This window comes from Lemur catta, chromosome Y (assembly GCF_020740605.2).
Source record: "Lemur catta isolate mLemCat1 chromosome Y, mLemCat1.pri, whole genome shotgun sequence".
Classification (NCBI taxonomy): Eukaryota; Metazoa; Chordata; class Mammalia; order Primates; family Lemuridae; genus Lemur; species Lemur catta.
Window position 1 is genome coordinate 4,886,506 of NC_059156.1, and position 19,607 is coordinate 4,906,112.

The 19,607-nt window shown below is 35.7% G+C and overlaps 1 protein-coding gene across 3 annotated transcripts in view; it reads right to left on the minus strand.

The window, feature by feature from the left end:
* Window positions 1–19,607, minus strand: part of LOC123629100 (probable ubiquitin carboxyl-terminal hydrolase FAF-X) — a 166,632-nt gene that overhangs the window by 13,469 nt on the left and 133,556 nt on the right. For all 3 annotated transcript variants that reach the window (XR_006731901.1, XM_045539062.1, XM_045539064.1), the window contains 10 exons: window positions 11,638–11,779; window positions 9,261–10,011; window positions 8,721–8,844; window positions 7,619–7,844; window positions 6,959–7,088; window positions 3,211–3,396; window positions 2,561–2,781; window positions 2,385–2,473; window positions 585–741; window positions 215–427 (listed from right to left, as the gene is read on the minus strand). Coding sequence is in view for 2 of the 3 variants with exons in the window: in XM_045539062.1 (XP_045395018.1) it covers window positions 215–427; window positions 585–741; window positions 2,385–2,473; window positions 2,561–2,781; window positions 3,211–3,396; window positions 6,959–7,088; window positions 7,619–7,844; window positions 8,721–8,844; window positions 9,261–10,011; window positions 11,638–11,779 (2,239 nt within the window). In the remaining variant the exon portion in view is untranslated. The remainder of the gene's footprint in view (window positions 1–214; window positions 428–584; window positions 742–2,384; window positions 2,474–2,560; window positions 2,782–3,210; window positions 3,397–6,958; window positions 7,089–7,618; window positions 7,845–8,720; window positions 8,845–9,260; window positions 10,012–11,637; window positions 11,780–19,607) is intronic.

A 19,607-nucleotide genomic window follows, 5' to 3' on the forward strand; every position in this document is an offset into this window, starting at 1 on the left:
AAATGTGAATGCTAGAAAATGACTTTTAGACAACTTCATATAAGTTTTTCCAAAACGAACCCCTTCTTAAGGACAAATCAATCCAATGCTAATCATTAAAGAAAACAAATGTGTGATATAAATTTTTTTACATAACCATTATATGGCCTATAAAATAAATAATTAGATTTCTTTCTCTCATTTCTATCTCCTGCCCACTGATGGCCTTTTTTACCTCCTCTGGACAGAGTTCACAAGCTTTTGCAAGTGTCATCCTAGCACTCTGTGATCTCTCTAAGAAATAACCATTTGATGTTTCATTGCTTTGTACTGGAGAAGACCAATTGTTGTAAGTGTACTGAGGATTGCCAGTATATGGTCTTCTTTCAAGTTCATCTCCAAGCCATTCCACTGCCCAGGTCCACTTTCTTTTAAGATCGCCATTACCCTTAAAAAGAAAATAAAATTACATTTATAAAAAGAACTTAGAATAATTTTCAATATCAGCTATAAATGCTAACTCCAAATTTCATGATTATTTTCTTTTTAAATAGTCCCTTAATTCTGACTCAGGTTTCCATAAAGTTATAAGAAAAAATTCTTACCTGTAAGATTTGGTAAGCAACAGGACAACTACTAAATAGGGCTACCATACATTTTATACATTGATATGCTCTTTTTTGATAGTGATTCTTAGAGCGCTGGATTGTATCAAACAGCCCATCTCGGTCATCTGGGATTCCTTTAAGTGCATTATGAATTCTAAAAAAGAACCACATATAAAAATTTGTAATATCTAGTATCGGCTAGCATTTGAGTACCATTCAGTACATGGTTTTCATGTAAACATATCATCTAATTAACCTAGAATTAGCTTCTAAAGTAGGTAGCATTAGTAAATCCATTTAACAGATGAGAAGACAAGTACAGAAAGGTCAGCTTGCCCAGTATTATAGATCTGGCAAGTTGGGGTGCTGTCTAGAAGTCTGATATGAATTTGACCTCTTGCCAAATTATAATCCCAAATGACTTTGTTAAATGTACTTAATGTTTAAATGCATTACTAAAAGTGAATTAAGGACAACGATGCTATGTTATTTCTTATTAAACTTAACTGGACTTTTCTTTAAGACTACTTTAGATGAGAATAACTTACTCCAAGTTTCAAAGATTGGATTTCAGAATATAAAGCAAGAATACAGTGACTATAAACCAGTGATATAACTTGACAGTATAAAATTTAACTTGAATTCTTATAGTAAGAACACATACATGATGGATAAAGTAATTTTCACTACCTAGTCTCAAACCCCTGACTTCAAGTGATCCTCCTGCCATGGCTTCCCAGAGTGCTAGTTACAGGCGTGAGCCACTGTGCCCAGACTGACTTTTATATACTAATAAAACTTCTTACAGGCTAGGGGTTGTTTTTAGATAACTAAATGTTACCTGATCTAACTAACTCTCGAGCAAGTATAGGCCAAGCACAGCAGCTCAGGCCTATAATCCTTAGCAGTTTGGGAGGTAGAGGTGGGAGGTCAGAAGTTCAAGAACAGGCTAAGCAACACAATGAGACCCCATCTCTACAAAAAACAGAAAAAATAGTTAGGTGTGGTGATGCACACGTGTAGTCTTCCCAGGCTTGGGAGGCTGAGGCAGGAGGACTGTTTGAGCCCAGGAGACTAAAGATACAGTGAGCTCTAATAACACCATTGTATTCTAGCCTAGGCAACAAAGTGAGACCCTGTTTCAAAATAAATAAATAAAACAAGCATAATAACCTTAACATACTACTACTACTATTATTATTATTATCATTATTATTTGAGTAAGGGGTCTTGCTCTGTTGCCCAGGCTGGAGCGTAATGACATGATCATAGTTTACTGTAGTCCAGAACTCCTAGGCTCAAGAGATCATCTGGCCTCAGTCTCCCGAGTAGCTAGGACAAGTGCAGGCTAATCTTTGTTTTTTTGCAGAGATGGCATCTTGCCATGTTGCCCAGGCTGGGCTTGACCTCCTGGCCTCTAGTAACCTTTCCACTTATGCCTCCCAAAATGCTGGGATTACATATGTGAGCCACTATGCCTCACCTTTAAATATTATTAACGGAACTTAGATAGTTATCAAAAGCCTATATTAATTTCCTTAAAAAAATTAAATGAAAGAAAAAAACCAGTATTAACTACGAAACTGGAAGATTAAGAGAAAAGAATATAATAAAGTTTGATTACAATAAAATAAAATTGTGGTGCAAGGGCATTTTATTCATTATTATGTTATTTTTTTAAAAGATGAAACATTAAATTGAGCTCAAAAAGGTTAAAATATATTTGGCTACTGACAATTCCAGTTATTTCTGAAACCTGGGAAGCTGTAATTATTCTGTTAGCAAAAGGTTATTCACCTGTGTGTCTGCCAGGAGTCTTCAATCAGTAAAATTTGCAAAAGTAGATCCAAATATGGCCGAAGTTCATAGGTGTATGAATATGCAACCTAAGAGGGGGTAAAACATAGTGAATTACTTATTTAAAGGAATAAAGAATAAAATTATGAACATACCAATGTTTATTTTCCTTTAACCTGCCAGAGAAGTTCACTGAGGACAGTAGATGAGAATTGCGGATTCTCCCAGCAGCAAAAACGAAGTAACTTGATCGTCTCCTCCGAGTTACTGCAGTCTTCGATAATTTTCTTTACATAACTTGTTCTCACAAATAAAATGTCTGCCACATTCTGCTGAATTGGCATTATAGGCTGTGATAAATTAGGATCACCAAAAGGATTGGGAAGAGGAGGATTACCTAGAACAGATTTGTCATCAATGAAAAGCCAATAGATTTCCCCACAAAATTATAACAGTAAGTTTCTCATTTTAAAAAATAAAATCTGATTTTAAATTTAATTTCACAAGCACAATAAAAGATTCATTAAAATACTCAGATATACCTAGATGATACAATGTAAAAGCATAAATGCTGCCACTAAAAGCTAAAAATTTTAAACTAATCATTTTATAAGTAAGGTATTCATCATAGTGCTCAGATTTTAAAAAAGTCCCTTTTAAACCTGTGAAAAAGTTAACAGTTTAACATATAATATCCTGTAAGTATGGGCCTTCAGAGTCTTACTTCATTTTTATAAATCTTCAGAATTACTTTAAATCAAGAACCAAGCTAACAAGGCTAGTATTATTTTCAGACTACTATAAACAATGGAACAGTTCACTTTACCATTGATTGAAGACTGCATTCTTGATGAAACATTACAGCAACGGATCAGCTGAGACACAACTGAATATAACTTGCCTAATTCAGCATACTGATACTTGATTGGAGGACCTGGACCTTCATCTAAAGACACAAGCATAAAGGTAGCAGGCACGTTCAATTTCAGAAGCTGTGTTCTTTCCGCCATACCTATAAGAAATGCGAGAAGAATAATGTGCAGGAAAAAGAATTACGACAGCAAGCACTACAGTAATAAAAATATAATTATCACAGCTGCCTAAAATTTTTATGATTAAAAGTTCATCCTTTTTGTTTCAAAGAGAGAGAATATATGCAGAATGCAGACAGAATAGAAAATGCACTGATACAATTAAATAAGATGAGGTATTATTTAATTGTGAAAAAGTGGTTGTGAAATAATGAAATAATAACTGGCATTTGAATTATCCTGGGCTGTAAGGGAAATGAACACTCTCTAGGGCCTACCCTGTAACTCTCATAATGAAGACAGAAACTAAATTAAGTAATAAAAATTCTTTTAGAATAAGTTAGTTTTCCTCCCAAAGCTTCCATCTTTGGTTATCTCATTACACAGCTTGCTTATCTTGTGTCTAAATCTGTAGTACTGGATATTTCCAATTACATGATTACAAATTCTGCAAAAATGTATCATACTATTTACTGGACTTCTTCACTTAGGTGTCCAATATGTTTTTAAAGTGTAAGCTGCCCAGACAGGACTCTTTTCTCCATCAGTAAATTACACCATTATTCTCTTAGTTCATCAAACCACACTGTGGGCATAGGTTTTAATATCTATTCCCTGCTAATTCTAATGCCTATAAAATGCTCTTGAATCTGCCCATACATATATTCCTTACTGCAGTTTCCTAATATAAGGCAGAAATGATCTTTTCTATAAATAATTTTTTAAAATCCTTTTTTTTTTTACAATTTCTTCTCCTGCTTCATTATAAGCATTCTACACTACATAGCCAGTTTGATGTGTCTTAAGTTAAGCCTGTTGAAATCCTCTTAATGGCTTATCAATGTCTTCCTGACAAAGTCCAGACTACCTCACAAGGCCATAATAGCATGAGTAAGAGAATTCTGCTAATCACTTCTGCTACTCTGCATCTTTCACCAATTCAAGTCACAATGAATAGCTGAGGTCTGATGAACCAAGTTCTATTACAATAAGTCTACATGCACCATTCATGCTGTTTGGAAAACTTTATCCACACATTCACCATGCCCATTTCTCCAGAAAGCTGTTTCTTACTCTCTAAGTCTAGGTCAGATACTTTCCTATGATGTGCTTTATGATTCATAGTACTCTGTATTTTCCCTGTGTATTATAATGCTTTGTATCCCATTAGGCTTGTTTATACTGTACTTCTGAGGATCACAATAAAGACAGGTTTGTAATACCTCCTCTGAAATTCAAAAGCTCTAAAAACTTTGGTATTGTAGCTCATTTTCTAGTGAAATATAATTTAAATTGAGGCTATTTAGGTTTTTATATTCATCTACCCCTAAAGTGAATATTCATTTTCATCACAGAAATATTAATGTGTTTGAGGCCTTACTGAGGATTTTATTCAATGTGTTGCAAATGCACTGCCTCACCTTTTAAAAATCCAAAAAAAATGCAGAATCTGAAACCTATCTGTTCCTAAGAATTTAATACTAAGATTTCAAGGCCAGGTGCACTGGCTCGTGTCTGTAACTTCAGCACTTTAGGAGGTTGATGCAGGAGGACTGCTTGAGGCCACAGGTTAAAGACCAGCCTAAGCACCACAGTAAGTCTCCCTCTTTTAAAATAAAAAAAAATTAAAAAGCTATACTTATTCTTGGCAGAGGAATTTATGATTACATTAGATTATAAGCCAACAAGGTATTATTTATGAATAGGCAATACCTAAAATGGAAACTATATAAAGTAGGGTGTTCCTGAGTGCTTAAATTTGGTATTTTTACATTTAAAGTGAAGATTTAAGTTATGCTCAATAGTGTGATATCCTTTTCCTTCCCAACTACAAATATCCCAGATTCTCAGTTACAATCAGGAAAGGGAAAGAAGAATAAACTACAATGATGAGTGCCAGAATTTCCTTTCTGTTTAATAAGTCAGATTAATAGTTAAGTTCTCGCAGACAATACTTTTAGTGAGAGGAACGTGTGGATGTTGAACTTAATTTTAGATGAAAGTTCTTTTTTTGAGACAGTTTCTTGCTCTGTTGCCCCACGTAGAGTGCGTGGTGTCATCCACAGCTCATGCCAACCTCAAACTCCTGGGCTCAAGTGATCCTCCTATCTCAGCTACTTGCCTCAGCCTCCTGAGTAGCTGGGACCACAGTAGCATGTGCCATGACACCCAGCTAATTTTTCTATTTTTAGTAGAGAGGAGGTCTCACTCTTGCTAAGCTGGTGTCGAACTCCTGAGCTCAAGCAATCCTCCCACCTTGGCCTCCCAGAGTGCTAGGATTGCAGGCATGAGCCACAGCGCCTGGCCTAATACAAGATATTTTAAAAAGTTATTCCAACTGTTGTTTTCTGAATAAACCCTCACAAAAACTGCTAATTTTCTCAGTCATTGTAATTTTTAAACTGTTGGCGTACTAACACTTGAATCACTGATATTCAGATTTGATAATTGCTGCTTTAACAATTTCACTCTCTTTTCCCACACAATAAAGAATCTGTTTTAACAACACTGAAAACACTAGAATAATTTTTGATGTATATTCCAGGTTATCGATCCATCTATTCAACAAACGGTGACTGGGTATTATTCTGTAAGAAGTCTACAATTTCTTGGAGAGCAAGACAAAAATTTTAAACATTCTCAAAATACAAGGTTAATATGTATAACATGATTTTTAGGTAAGCATTCTGGAACCACTGAAAAGAAGAAATGTACAGGTGATGTGAGAAAAAGTAAGCTACCCTAAGAAGGAACGCTAAAAATGATATTTGTTAACTGGTATTAATATATAAGTAGAAAAATTTACATGGACTACTTAATTTACATGATTGCTGATTTCAGTTTACTTATTTAAACAAAAGCAGAATAATACCCAGTCACCGTTTGTTGAATAGATGGATCGATAACCTGGAATATACATCAAAAATTATTCTAGTGTTTTCAGTGTTGTTAAAACAGATTCTTTATTGTGTGGGAAAAGAGAGTGAAATTGTTAAAGCAGCAATTATCAAATCTGAATATCAGTGATTCAAGTATATTTAGGAGTGGAGAACCTGCAACTTGAGGGCCACATGCAATCTTCCAGATGCTTGAGTGCGGCCCTTTCACTGAATCCAAATTTCACAAAACAATTTGTTCTGGAATGTCTGGATTCAACCAAGGGCCACAGCTGGGGATCTGGAGGGCCACATGTGCCCTTGAGGCCATGGGTTTATCCTACCCCTAGAAATTCTGATTCAGATGGTGTGGGGATGTGGCCTGGGAACCGGCATTTTCCAAACAGTAGCATTAAAAGATAGAAGTGTCAGACACAGTATCTGACCTTAAAGACTATCAGAGAAATAAACACATAAATAACCTGATAGTATAGTATAAGAAATGCCATTAAAAAGCAACAGAATATTTGCAATGCATTTTAAGACTATAAATATGGAATACTTCTATTTCAGAAAAGATTATACACCATCACTTGATTAAAATGCTTCCATCATTTAATACGAAACATGAAACCACCATGAAAATGGAATTATAGAAAGTTCTTACCTAAATTGGCATACATTACAAACAAATTGAAATATTGCTGTAAATGACGCCCATGCTCTGAAACTTCCCTCCTTAGGAGATTTAGTACTGCTCTTAGTAAGTGATCACTCAAGCTCAAGTTATCATACACCTGTGAAGAATAAAATATTATTTATTTTATTATCATGAAGATGCAGAAACAATTTCTATTTGCATAACAAGGGTCATGTTTCACATACACGGCAAAAATTTCAGGAAGGAAAATATTAGATATAGTTGTTCTTTGAGAGAGGGAATGAAGAGCTTGAAGTAGACTTCACTATAGACCCGGCATATCGTTCTAATTATAAAAAAACTGTGCCTTTCAGTTTTTCATTAAGAACTTTAAATTAAGCTATTCTGGAAGAAAATCTTAAACACAGAATGTGAAGTTTTACTAAATAACTGCAAGTAACTGAATAGACAGAAGAAATTTCTCTTACTTTTCAAAGTGCCCCAAATCACTATTCAATGCCATGAAATAATTTTAAGAATACACAGGACCCATAATGTATGTGTTTACATGCATTTGCATATGGGAAATATGCCAAACAGAGGCACATAAACTTGCTGATTTGAACTTGCAGAAAACATAATTTACTTTTAAGTATTTAATTACTAGAAAAAAAGCTGTACAGTTACCTGACTAGAAGGTCCTGGAGATGTAAAAGGAGAAGGACAAGACCCATCTTGCAAGGAAAAATGTGCAATAAATACAATAAGTTTTGCAAATGCACCCCTCACTTCTGCACTAGGGCATTCCAGAAGGTATTCAGAGAAGCGATTTGATACATTAAAAAGAACATTATTGGCAAACCAAAAACGTACATTCTTGCTGTGACGGAGAAGGATGCACAGTGCATCATACCTAAAACAGAAACATTTATAAATATCAATTTTTTTTGACACAGGGTCTCACTCTGTCATCAGGCTGTACTGCAGTCGCATGATCACAGCTCACTGCAGCTTCAAATTCCTGGGCTCAAGGGGTCCTCTTGTTTAAGCCTTCCCACTAGCTACGACAATAGGTGCATACCACTGACCTGGCTAATTTTTGTACTTTTTGTAGAGACAGGATACCTATATGGCCCAGGTTGATCTTGAACTCTTCGTCTCAGGCAATTCTCCCTATCTGGCCTCTGAAAATGCTGGGATTATAGGTATAAACACCCTTGCCTGGCATTAATTTTTATTAACATGCTGATATTGATTACTATAGTGACCAAATAATAACCAAAGATGATCTCCAAAATTAGCGGTCAAGGTTGGTTTTAGTACAAATATAAGACTAACTGATAAAGCCCTGTGACTTCATCTAGTTCCACAGAGTCACAAATGATTAAATGAGAATGTGTGTAGGTCTCTGGAAATGTATTATAAAATTCTTCCTGGTCCAGCGACATGTCTTTAACATTTTCTAATATGAACAGTGCTGAAACAGCTGTTAAATCAATATGTGTTCCATACTTTTATAATTAGTAAAAACTTAAGACTGCAGCCATTTAAAAATCTACCTTTTTAATCATAATTGAGATAAAGCTTAATATTTAATGGTGAAATTGACTAAATATATATCACTTAATAAACTTTACTTTTTATAAAATTTGTCTCAGCTTTACTACCAAGATTTTTATTCTATATTTGAAATCTGAAATAATATTCTCATGGTTAAGAAAAAGTAAAGCAGTATAATGAGAAGCCAAACCAACGGTCAACTGTAAGAATAAAGTCCAAAGCCATGTACCAGTCACTGGCAGGACCACGAACGATTTTCTTGGTGTGAAATCCAGTGGTAAAGAGGAATCTAGCAGCAAGTTGAATACTAATCATACTGATTTCTTCTGCTTCAGGCAACAAGTGATCCTGTCCTTTAAATAAAAAGTACATATATAATCAAACACATTTTTATTTTCAAGCTGTATGTTAAAAACAATTCTTCAGCTAAGAGTAATTCTTAGTGATTATTTTTTCACCTACCCAAACCATGTTTCAAACTAATGCTTAAGTCAAAAATTATTATATAATACATAAAAGCTCTTTTATATTTCTATATATGAAGTGCCACTGCTCAAAGGTACAGGCCTCTTAAATTTTTTACTTTGAAATAATTAAACCAAAAATCTAACATTCAAACAAAATAAGGCTAAAAATTCTGTGATGGAGAAAAATAAAAAAAGAAAACCTGAAAAAAAACATTAAACACATGTTGATGACTAAAAAGAAATCCTAGAAGTGAAATAAAAATTACTCTTTGTTAATATGAAGCTAATTTCCAAAAACTTACCTGGAGCAGGGTTTAAGTAAACACTATTACATGTAAGCAATTTTTTCACAAACTGGAAATATTCTAAACTATACTGCATTCGGTTATGCATAAATTGCACATTTTGTTTCCGTACACTTCTTTCAATAGCTGGCGACATAATAACTCGATGGGGTCTTGTGATAGTTAGCTCAGATATATATCTTATCATTTCATCATCCTCATCTACTGTGTCCGTTCGTTCATAAAAAAGTATATATGCATTCCACCACCTTTTTTGCCGCCTATATGATATGCGCTTCATCATATGATCAAATACTTCTCCCATGTACTCTCCACCAAAACATTGATTTTTCATTTCTTCATCATCATCCATTTTACATTCTGTTACATCTCCATCATCAAATTTATACCAGCAATCTCTCTCATCATCTTTACCATTCCTTTGAATGATGTAAGAATAATAATGTCCACCACTTGCTTGACCACTGTGTACAAGCACACCTACTAGTCTATATTTTGTGTTTCCTTCTCTTTCACTTTCAGACTGCTCATTCTGTTGAATCAACTGATTCTCTGAGTTTAAATTATCTCCTTCCAGCTTTGCGACACCTGCTACTGTGTAAGGTTCCATGTCCAGCTCTCGTGGAAATTCAAAATAATCATTGAATTTGATTGCACATTCTCTTTCCCAGTCATAGTCAAATCGTTTCAGTTGGATAGCAAGAATAGGAGGCAGTTTCTTAATCAGTAAGCGCTTTACTGTATCAACCTACAAGAAACAGAACATATATGTTCTCTTATAACCCGAATAAAACATTAAACAATTAATAATACCATTAAAGTTATTTAAATATATATACGTACAAGTCCCTTATATAAAATGGGGTAGTATTTGCATATAATCCATGCACATCTTCTGTGTACTTTATATTATTATTGTTGTTATTTTTGAGACAGGATCTCACTCTTTCATCTGGGCTAGAATGCAGTGGTGTCATCATAGCTCACTGAAGCCTTAAAATATTGGGCTCAAGTGATCCTCCTGCCTCAGTGTCCTAAAGTGCTGGGATTACAGACATGAAAAACCACGGCCAGCCTTCTGTATGCTTTAAATCATCTCTAGGATACTTATAATATCTAATGCAATGTAAGCATTACATTGCGATACCTGCAGATAATTATATCATATTGTCTTTCTAATTTGTATTACTTTTTGTTGTTGTATTATTTTTTGTTTTTTGTTTTTCAAATATTTTCAGGGAGAACCTGTTTGCAGAACCCAGACACAAAGGGCTGACTGTAGTTTCTCATTTCTTCTAAATTGGAAAAATTAGTAACACAAACACTGCTGGCACCTGGTTCCATACTGCTTACTGCTATCTGATTATGTTACTCCTCTGATGGTTATTTTGATGCCAATGAAAAGAATTTGTTGTGAGTAAGCTATGAGAATTTGCTGTGAGTAAGATATATGAAAAGCAATAATAACAGCAGCTGAAATTTATGGCACTGAAAATGGTACTACCCATATCATTAGGTTAAAAGATGCAGACCAAGAATGCTGGCAGATAGGATACGAAGAAATTATCATAAATCTCAAGAGCTGTGGGATATGAGCTCAGACAATATGGCTTCACAAATAACTGTGTAAACAGTGTTTAAAGTCTAAACAATGCAACCTAGAGATGAGAGGATATGGGAGCTAAGAAAAATACATACCATTTAATGTACTTACAAAGACATGTTATGATTCCATACAACAAACTAAGTGTCAGAGATAAAATTAGTTGGCTACGTCTAAAAATGAGATCTGGTGGTCAAACTGCAAGTGGTTGTGAAAATCTGATGTAACCAAATAAAATTAGCAGACTCCCTGGACTTGAAGAGAAACCTAGAGTATCAAGGAAGAATATTTTCTACTACCAGCTCTTCAGGTCTGAGGAGTTCAATAGCATTTTCAGAGCACAGATGGAAACTATCTATAAGCTACTACAACTTCCAAAATTATTCACCCAATAAAAACAGTTTTTCCAGAGGTTGCGTGGTGGGTACACAATGTACATTGCTTCACTGATATATGCATTTAAGATCCTGACTTCATTACAATGTATTTTATAAATGTAGCAAAACTGCATTTGTGTCCCATGAATATATACAAATAACAAAATAAATGGGGGGAAAATGTTTTTCCCAGTCTACTGGAATGATTATTTCTTTAATATTCTTTTGCTGACATGTCTTTAAATCAGTCTTTAAAACACTACCTACCTCTCTGCTACCCCTGTAACAAAGCAGAGATAAAGAAAGGTAAATTCTGAAACGAACACAAACTCTGATGTCTTCCAGTTTTCTTCAATGCGATCTGAATTACTTTAAAAAACTGAAAAACATATACCTTTTTATCACATTTTTCACAACGATATGCATTTGCACCTTCCAATAAATCTCCTTTGATATACTGTTCCAAAGAATCAAGAAGATTTTGGTGATTTCTGATGTCCACATTCAAAGTAGTAAAGGATTCCTCACATTCATACCTAAAGACATTATTTAAGAAATGATTAAAAGAATTTATTATTACTTAGGTTTCTAAATGTCATTTTTAGTTGTCAACTTGATGAAAAATACATTTGCAGTGTTGTTTATATCACGTCAAACCCATTAGTCATACAATGTTATTAATAAGTAACATATCTCTTACTAGTCACTTACTTTGCACTAGCACTGTACTAAGATTCTTTATACACATTATGGCTTATATTTACCTTAAAAAAACATGCTAGAAACATTTCTATCCCCAGTTTAAAAATAAGAAAACTGGGGGTCAAAAAGAATAATTTGGTATAGTGATGTGCAAAGTGATGCTTTGAAGACAGGCTCATTTGGCCTCACTGCTTAATCTCTTTATGCTCTATCACAATATATATTATTTGTTTAAATAGATCTGTTTTTTTTTTTTTTTGTGAGACACAGACTCGCTCTGTTGCCCGGGCTAGAGTGAGTGCCATGGCGTCAGCCTAGCTCACAGGAACCTCAAACTCCTGGGCTCAAGTGATCCTCCTGCCTCAGCCTCCCGAGCAGCTGGGACTTCAGGCATGCGCCACCATGCCCGGCTAATTTTTCTATATATATATTTAGCTGTCCATATAATTTCTTTCTATTTTTAGAAGAGACGGGGTCTCAAACTTGCTTAGGCTGGTCTCGAACTCCTGAGCTCAAATGATCTGCCCACGTTGGCCTCCCAGAGGGCTAGGATGATTATAGGCATGAGCCACCGCGCCCGGCCTAGACCTGTTTTTGATATGATACTGTATCTAGAAAACCCCAAGGATTCAACCAAGAGACTCCTGGAATTGATAAATGAATTCAGTAAAGTCTCAGGATACAAAATCAATACACACAAATCAGAGGCACTCATATACGCCAATAACAGTTAAATGGAGAACCAAATCAAAGATTCAATACCTTTCACAATAGCAACAAAGAAAATAAAGTATCTAGGAATATATGTAACTAAGGAGGTAAAAGACCTCTATAGGAAGAACTATGAAACACTGAGGAAGGAAATTGCAGAGCATGTAAACAGGTGGAAAACTGTACCATGCTTGTGGATCGGAAGAATCAACATTGTTAAAATGTCTATACTACCCAAAGTGATCTACAGATCCAATGCAATCCCTATTAAATTACCAACATCATTTTTCACAGATATAGAAAAAATAATTTTATGCTTTGTATGGAACCAGAGAAGACCTCGTTTAGCAAAAGCAATTTCAGGCAATAAGAACAAAATGAGAAGTATTAATTTACCAGACTTTAAACTATACTACAAGGCTGTGGTTATTAAAGCCGCTTGGTATTGGCACAAGTACAGGGACACAGACCAGTGGAACAGAACAGAAAATCCAACTATAAAACCATCCTCATACAGCCATCTAATCTTTGACAAAGCAGACAAAAACATACTCTGGGGTAAACAATCCTTATTCAATAAATGGTGCTGGGAAAACTGGACAGTCACACGTAGAAGACTGAAACAAGATCCACACCTTTCACCTCTCACAAAAATCAAATCACGGTGGATAACAGATTTAAACCTAAGGTATGAAACCATTAGAATTCTAGAAGAAAATGTGGGAAAAACTCTTATAGACATTGGCCTAGGCAAAGAATTTATGAAGACCCCAAAGGCAATCACAGCAACACCAAAAATAAATAAACTGGACCTAATTAAATTAAAAAGCTTCTGCATAGCCAAAGAAACTGTCACAAGAGCAAACAGACAACGTACAGAATGGGGAAAAATTTTCACATGCTACATATCCAATAAAGGGCTGATACTATAATCTATTTAGAACTCAGGAAAATCAGAAAGAAGAAATCAAACAACCCTATCAAAAAGTGGGCAAAGGACATGAACAGTTTTCAAAAGAAGATAGACTGATGGCCAACAAACATATGAAAAAACGCTCAACCTCTCTAATCATCAGGGAAATGCAAATCAAAACCACAATGAGATATCACTTAACTCCAGTGAGAATGGCCTTTATCAAAAAGTCCCAAAACAATACATGTTGGCGTGGATGCGGAGAGACAGGAACACTCATACACTGCTGATGGGACTGCAAACTAATGTAGCTTCTGTGGAAAGCAATAAGGAGATACCTTAAACATACAGAAGTAGACCTACCATTTGATCCAGCAATCCCATTATTGGGCATCTACCCAAAACAACAAAAGACATTCTATAATAAAAGACATCTGCACCCGAATGTTTATAGCACCACAATTCACAATTGCAAAGATGTGGAAACAACCCAAGTGCCCATCAATAGATGAGTGGATTAATACAATGTGGTATATATAAACCATGGAGTACTACTCAGCTATAATAAGAAACAATGGTGATATAGCACCTCTTGTATTTTCCCAGATAGAGTTGGAACTCATTCTACTAAGTGAAGAATCCCAGGAATGGAAAAATAAACACCACATGTACTCACCATCAAACTGGTTTCACTGATCATCACCTAAGAGCACATTTAGGAATAACATCAATTGGGTGTTGGGCAGATGGGGGGCGGGGGGGGGGGAGGAGATGGGTGTATACATACATAGTGAGTGCGATGTGCACCGTCTAGGGGATGGACACGCTTGAAGCTCTGAATCGTGGGGGCGGGGAGTAGGGGCAAGGGGAATATACATAACCTAAACTTTTATACCCCCACAATATGCTGAAATAAGAAAGAAGATAATACTATAAAAAAATAGATGTTTTCATCCAATGGTAAAGATTCATTAAGTTCAGAAAAAGTCTATTTTAACCTATCGATGAATTGAATTCTTAAGTGTTTCTCAATTTCTGTTACAGAAGCTTTCCTAATCACAAATTTAAACATTCATACTCCTTATTTACCTCTAGTGTTCTACTCTATAAAATCATAAAAATGAGTAGAGAGCCCAGTGTGGTGGTAGTTGCCTATAGTCCTAGCTGCTCAGGAGGCTGAATTAAGAGGATTGCTTGAGCCCAGAAGTTCAAGGCTGTAGTGTGCTACAACAGTATCTGTGAATAGACACTGTACTCCAGCCTGGGCCAACCTAGTCAGACCCCATCTCTAAAATAAAAATATAAATAAACAAACAAAAATAAGTAAATAAATGAGTAATGAATAAATAATGTGGGAATCAGTCAGTATCACATGTAGTAATTTTCTACAAACAGAACTTTCAGAGTTCTTGATAACAAATATTGATAAACTCAGAAAATAAAATGGGAGAACACATTCTCAACCATCAAATCCATTCATCCAACCAATATTTTGAAGAGTATCTATCACATGTAAAACAGTAGCACATATGGTACTAAAAACACAGTTCCTCACATTTGGAAACTTTTAATTTCGTTAGGAAAAACAAGACAGGTTCACAAAATAAAATTACAGTATTTACAAATTACTTATGCAGTCAAATATCAGCCCACAGAGGAGGAAAAAGATATCTTAGGGAATAATATGACTGATAGATATTCCAGCTGAAAAAGATATTTTGAAAAACAACATCCTATAATATAAAAAGACTTTGTACTCCAACAACAGCATGTTTGGTTGGAATCTGTATGTATATAAATATTTGGGCCTTTCTGAACAAATGGAATGTATAATTCAGTTGTGCTTTAGATGTTTTTACTTAGCTGAATAAGGCATTAACTTCTAACCAATATTTTAAAATGAATCAAAAACTCATTTTTGACTGAGGAAGGCTAATAGAGAACAGGTGATCCTAAAATTGGATACTTTTTAAAAGAATTCAACATAAAATTTTTCATAAGAACTAAAAGGTGGCCCATCTAGGTGAATAAAACTGTCCCCATCTTCTGAATGAATGGTGCTATATAACATGATAAAAATTTCTCTTTTATGTGATACTACCTATCCACAAATCATTTCCCATCTTTGAAATGATATACACAATATTTACATTTAAATATCATTGGCTTTTAGAAAATATTATCTTACTGTAATATTTTTGTAAGAAAGAATTTCAAATTAACCTATGTCAACATAACAAAAGATCAAGTCCCAACGTAAAACTTCCACATTATGGGCATAAATGTGTGTCCATCAAGGAAATTTCTAAACCATAAATACTAATGAAGTATTATTATACCTTCATTATAAATCCTTAATAAATCAGTTGCCTTTTTGATGAAGTTCAAAACCCAGAGTATGGTCTTTGCAACTTTTGGTAAATGGTTTAGTATGCAGATCTTTCTAAAATACCTAAAGGATAAGAACTGATGTGAATTTAAAAGTCAAGTATTTAATTTGTATTTCATTGGGGAATACGTTTCAAGACCTCCCAGTGATGCCTGAAACCTCAAGATGGTACTAAACTCCACACTGTATTTGCTATGTTTTATTCCTATACATATACACCTATGATTAATATTAACTTGTAAATGAGGCACAGTAAAATATTAGCATCTTCTCTTTGGCCTATATTTGGGTTTTCTTGGGCATATCAGGATTATCACCATCACTACTGTTGTAGTTTGGGGCTGGTTAGTGAAATAAAGGTTGCCTGAACAAAAAAAATGTGATATCCTCAACAATGGGTCTGATAACCAAGATGGCTACTAAGTGACTCATGGGTACTGAGCATATACAGTGTGGATACACTGGAAAACGGATAATTCACATTCTGAAGGAGATGATACAGAAAGGCCTGAAATTTCATCATGCTACACAAAAATGACACAATTTAAAACTTAAAAACTGTTTATTTCCAGAATGTTCCATTTACTATTTCAAACCACAGCTGACTACAGAAAGTGAAACCATGGATAACGGGAAACTATTCCAGACCTGCTAGTCACTTTCTAATTTACAGTAACATATTTCAGTTATTAATAACAAGCAAACATCTTTTAAAATAATAACTAGATTAATGGAAAATACTATTTTACGTCACAGGGTATGACAAAGCAAATAAAATGCCTGAGGAAGTTATAAGGTACTAACCAAATGTTACTTGGAAGAAACAAAACAATAGCACAATATGGATATAAATGTAATTTTTCACAGTCTCCATTTAGAAATAATTGGTACACTCTGCTTTTATATGTATACGACTGAAAATTTAAATAGACTATAAAAAAAGACCCATGCAAAGCATATATTAGCACATTGACTACCACACTAGAAAAAACTCTTTTTTCCTTAGGGCCAAAGTGTTTTATTACAAAAATAGAATAGAAAATTTCAAAAACAAAACTATCTTTTCTAATTTAATGAAAAATTTTTTATTTTTTACTGTTTTCTGGTTTTTTCAATAAAAAAGTAATATAAAAACTTGGAAGTTAGTAATGTAAAAAGAAATGTGAAAACATGAAAAATAGTTTGTATGAGTGAAGTGTTTTCCTGGACTTGTCCAGTATAAGTGTAATTTAAAGGTAAACATAAATGGAAAAGTGAAATTTATTGACTTCTATTCATTTAATCCACATTTTAAGAATTAAACTGTCAATATTAACTGTAACAGTAAGAACATCAACAAGTGAGATTTTCATGAACCAACTGCAGGGTTTTGCACAGAGGGCCACCCATATGTACTATGTATGTTACAGCATGGCAGCGTGAGTTGCCTGCAACCATGCAATTCCCAAGGTAAAGAGATGTGTGGGTTATATATACTTCACAAGGCCCTGGGCTGAAAACTAGCATGAGTTAAATACAACTTACATGTAAGTTAACATGTTGAATGTGGTAAATGGGGATCTGGGTGGAGCAAGATGGCCAAAGAGAAACCTGCAGTGATTATCCCACTGCATGAACACCAAATTCAACGACTATTTACACCTTTGAAGGAAAGAGGCACTGAAGAGAGTAGAAAAGACAGTCTTGCATTGCTTACGCCACCCCTCCCCCATTCCCCATAGCAGAGAGAAAAATCTGTGTGCCCTGGGGGAAGAAGAGTGGAGTGAAGTGATTGTGGGACCTTGCACTGAAACTCAGGGCCATCCTTGCCCAGAGGAACAGGGCAGAATTATGCCAGTGCCCACAAAGGGAGCATTTAGATCAGCTGGGCCAGAGGGAAATTCTCCACTCTAAAGCTGACAAAAAGCAGCCTGGGGACTGGAATAAACTTGTAAGGCAGTAAGCCCACAATAACTGCAGTCCTTGGGCAATTCTTGCAGCGGGCTGGCTCACAGCCAGTGGACTTGGGATCCACGTGACCCAGTGAGAGTCCAGCAGTAGTGGTTAAACCAGTGCCTGTGTCACATTGCCCCCAACTCTAGGCAGTGTGGCTCAGGAAGAATCTTCTTCGGAAAACAAAGAGTTCAGAGGACTTTAGTTTGGAACTTGGGCACCAGCTCAGACACAGTAAAATGAAGTATACCAAGCAAACTCCTGAAGCCTCTGATTCTAGGCCATAGCTCCTGGATGGCATTTCTAAACCCTCCCTGGGCCAAGAGGAGACATGCTGCCCTGAAGGGAAGGACCCAGGGCTGGTAGGATTCAGCACCTGCTGACTAAAGAATTCTTGGACTTTTGGGAGGCCGAGGCGGGAGCATTGCTTGAGGTCAGGAGTTCGAGATCAGCCTGAGCAAGAGCGAGACCCTGTCTCTACCAAAAAAACAGAAAGAAATTATCTGGACAGCTAAAAATATACAGAAAAAGTTAGCTGGGCATGGTGGCGCATGCCTGTAGTCCCAGCTACTCGGGAAGCTGAGGCAGGAGGATTGCTTGAGCCCAGGAGTTTGAGGTTGCTGTGAGTTAGGTTGATACCACAGCACTCTAGCCTGGGCAACAAAGCAAGACTCTGTCTCAAAAAAAAAAAAAAAAAGAATTCTTGGGCTTTGAATAAGTATCAGAAGTAGCCAGGCAGCAAGCTCTGGGTGAGAGTGCGCTGGCTTCAGGTGTGAGCTGGTGCAGTCCTAGCTGAGGTGGCCATCAGTCGTCCCCAACTCTAGCAGCCCAGCACAGAGTAAGTGAAGACAGTGAGAGACTTTCCTTGGTAATCCAGGGAATTCTCCTGTATCTTACCCAGGTCCACCAATGTGGTACCACCAGGAATCTGCAAGAATCAGCATTACTGGGGATGGGGCCCCCCAGTGCTGATATAGCTGCAGTGACCAGAAACTTAGACCATAAGACTCAATTCCCTCTGAATACTTGGAAAGCCTTCTCAAGGACAGACTCAAACAAGAACAGAATGCAAAGATTAAAACAAATACCTAACTCTTCAATGCCCAGACAGTGACGAACATTCACACGTGTAAGAACAGGAAAACATGACCTCACCAAACGTCCTAAATAAGGTACCAGAGACCAGTCCTGGAATGACAGACATATGTGACCTTTTGGACGCATAATTCAAAATAGCTGAAGAAGCTCGATGAACTTCACCACATAGAAGGAATTCAGAAGGTCATCAGAAAAATTTAACAAACAGATTAAAATAATCAAAAAAAATATCAAGCAAACATTTTGGAGCTGAAAAATACAAGTGAAAAACTGAGAAAAGCAGTCTCTCAACAACAGAACTGATCAAGCAGAATTAGTGAGCTTAAAGCTAGCCTATTTGAAAATATAGTCAGAAGAGAAAAAAGAATAAAAGAAATTATGCATGCCTACAAAATCTAGAAAATAGCCTCAAAAGGGCAAATCAACGTCAACTGTCCTTATGGAGGAGGAAGACAGAGACACTGGGTACAAAGTTTATTCAAAGAAATAACAACAGAGAACTTTCCAAACCTAGAGAAAGATACCAACATTCAGTCATCAGAAGGTCACAGAACACCAACCAGATTTAACCCAAACAAGTACCTCAAAGCCGTTAATAATGAAGATCCCAAAGGTCATG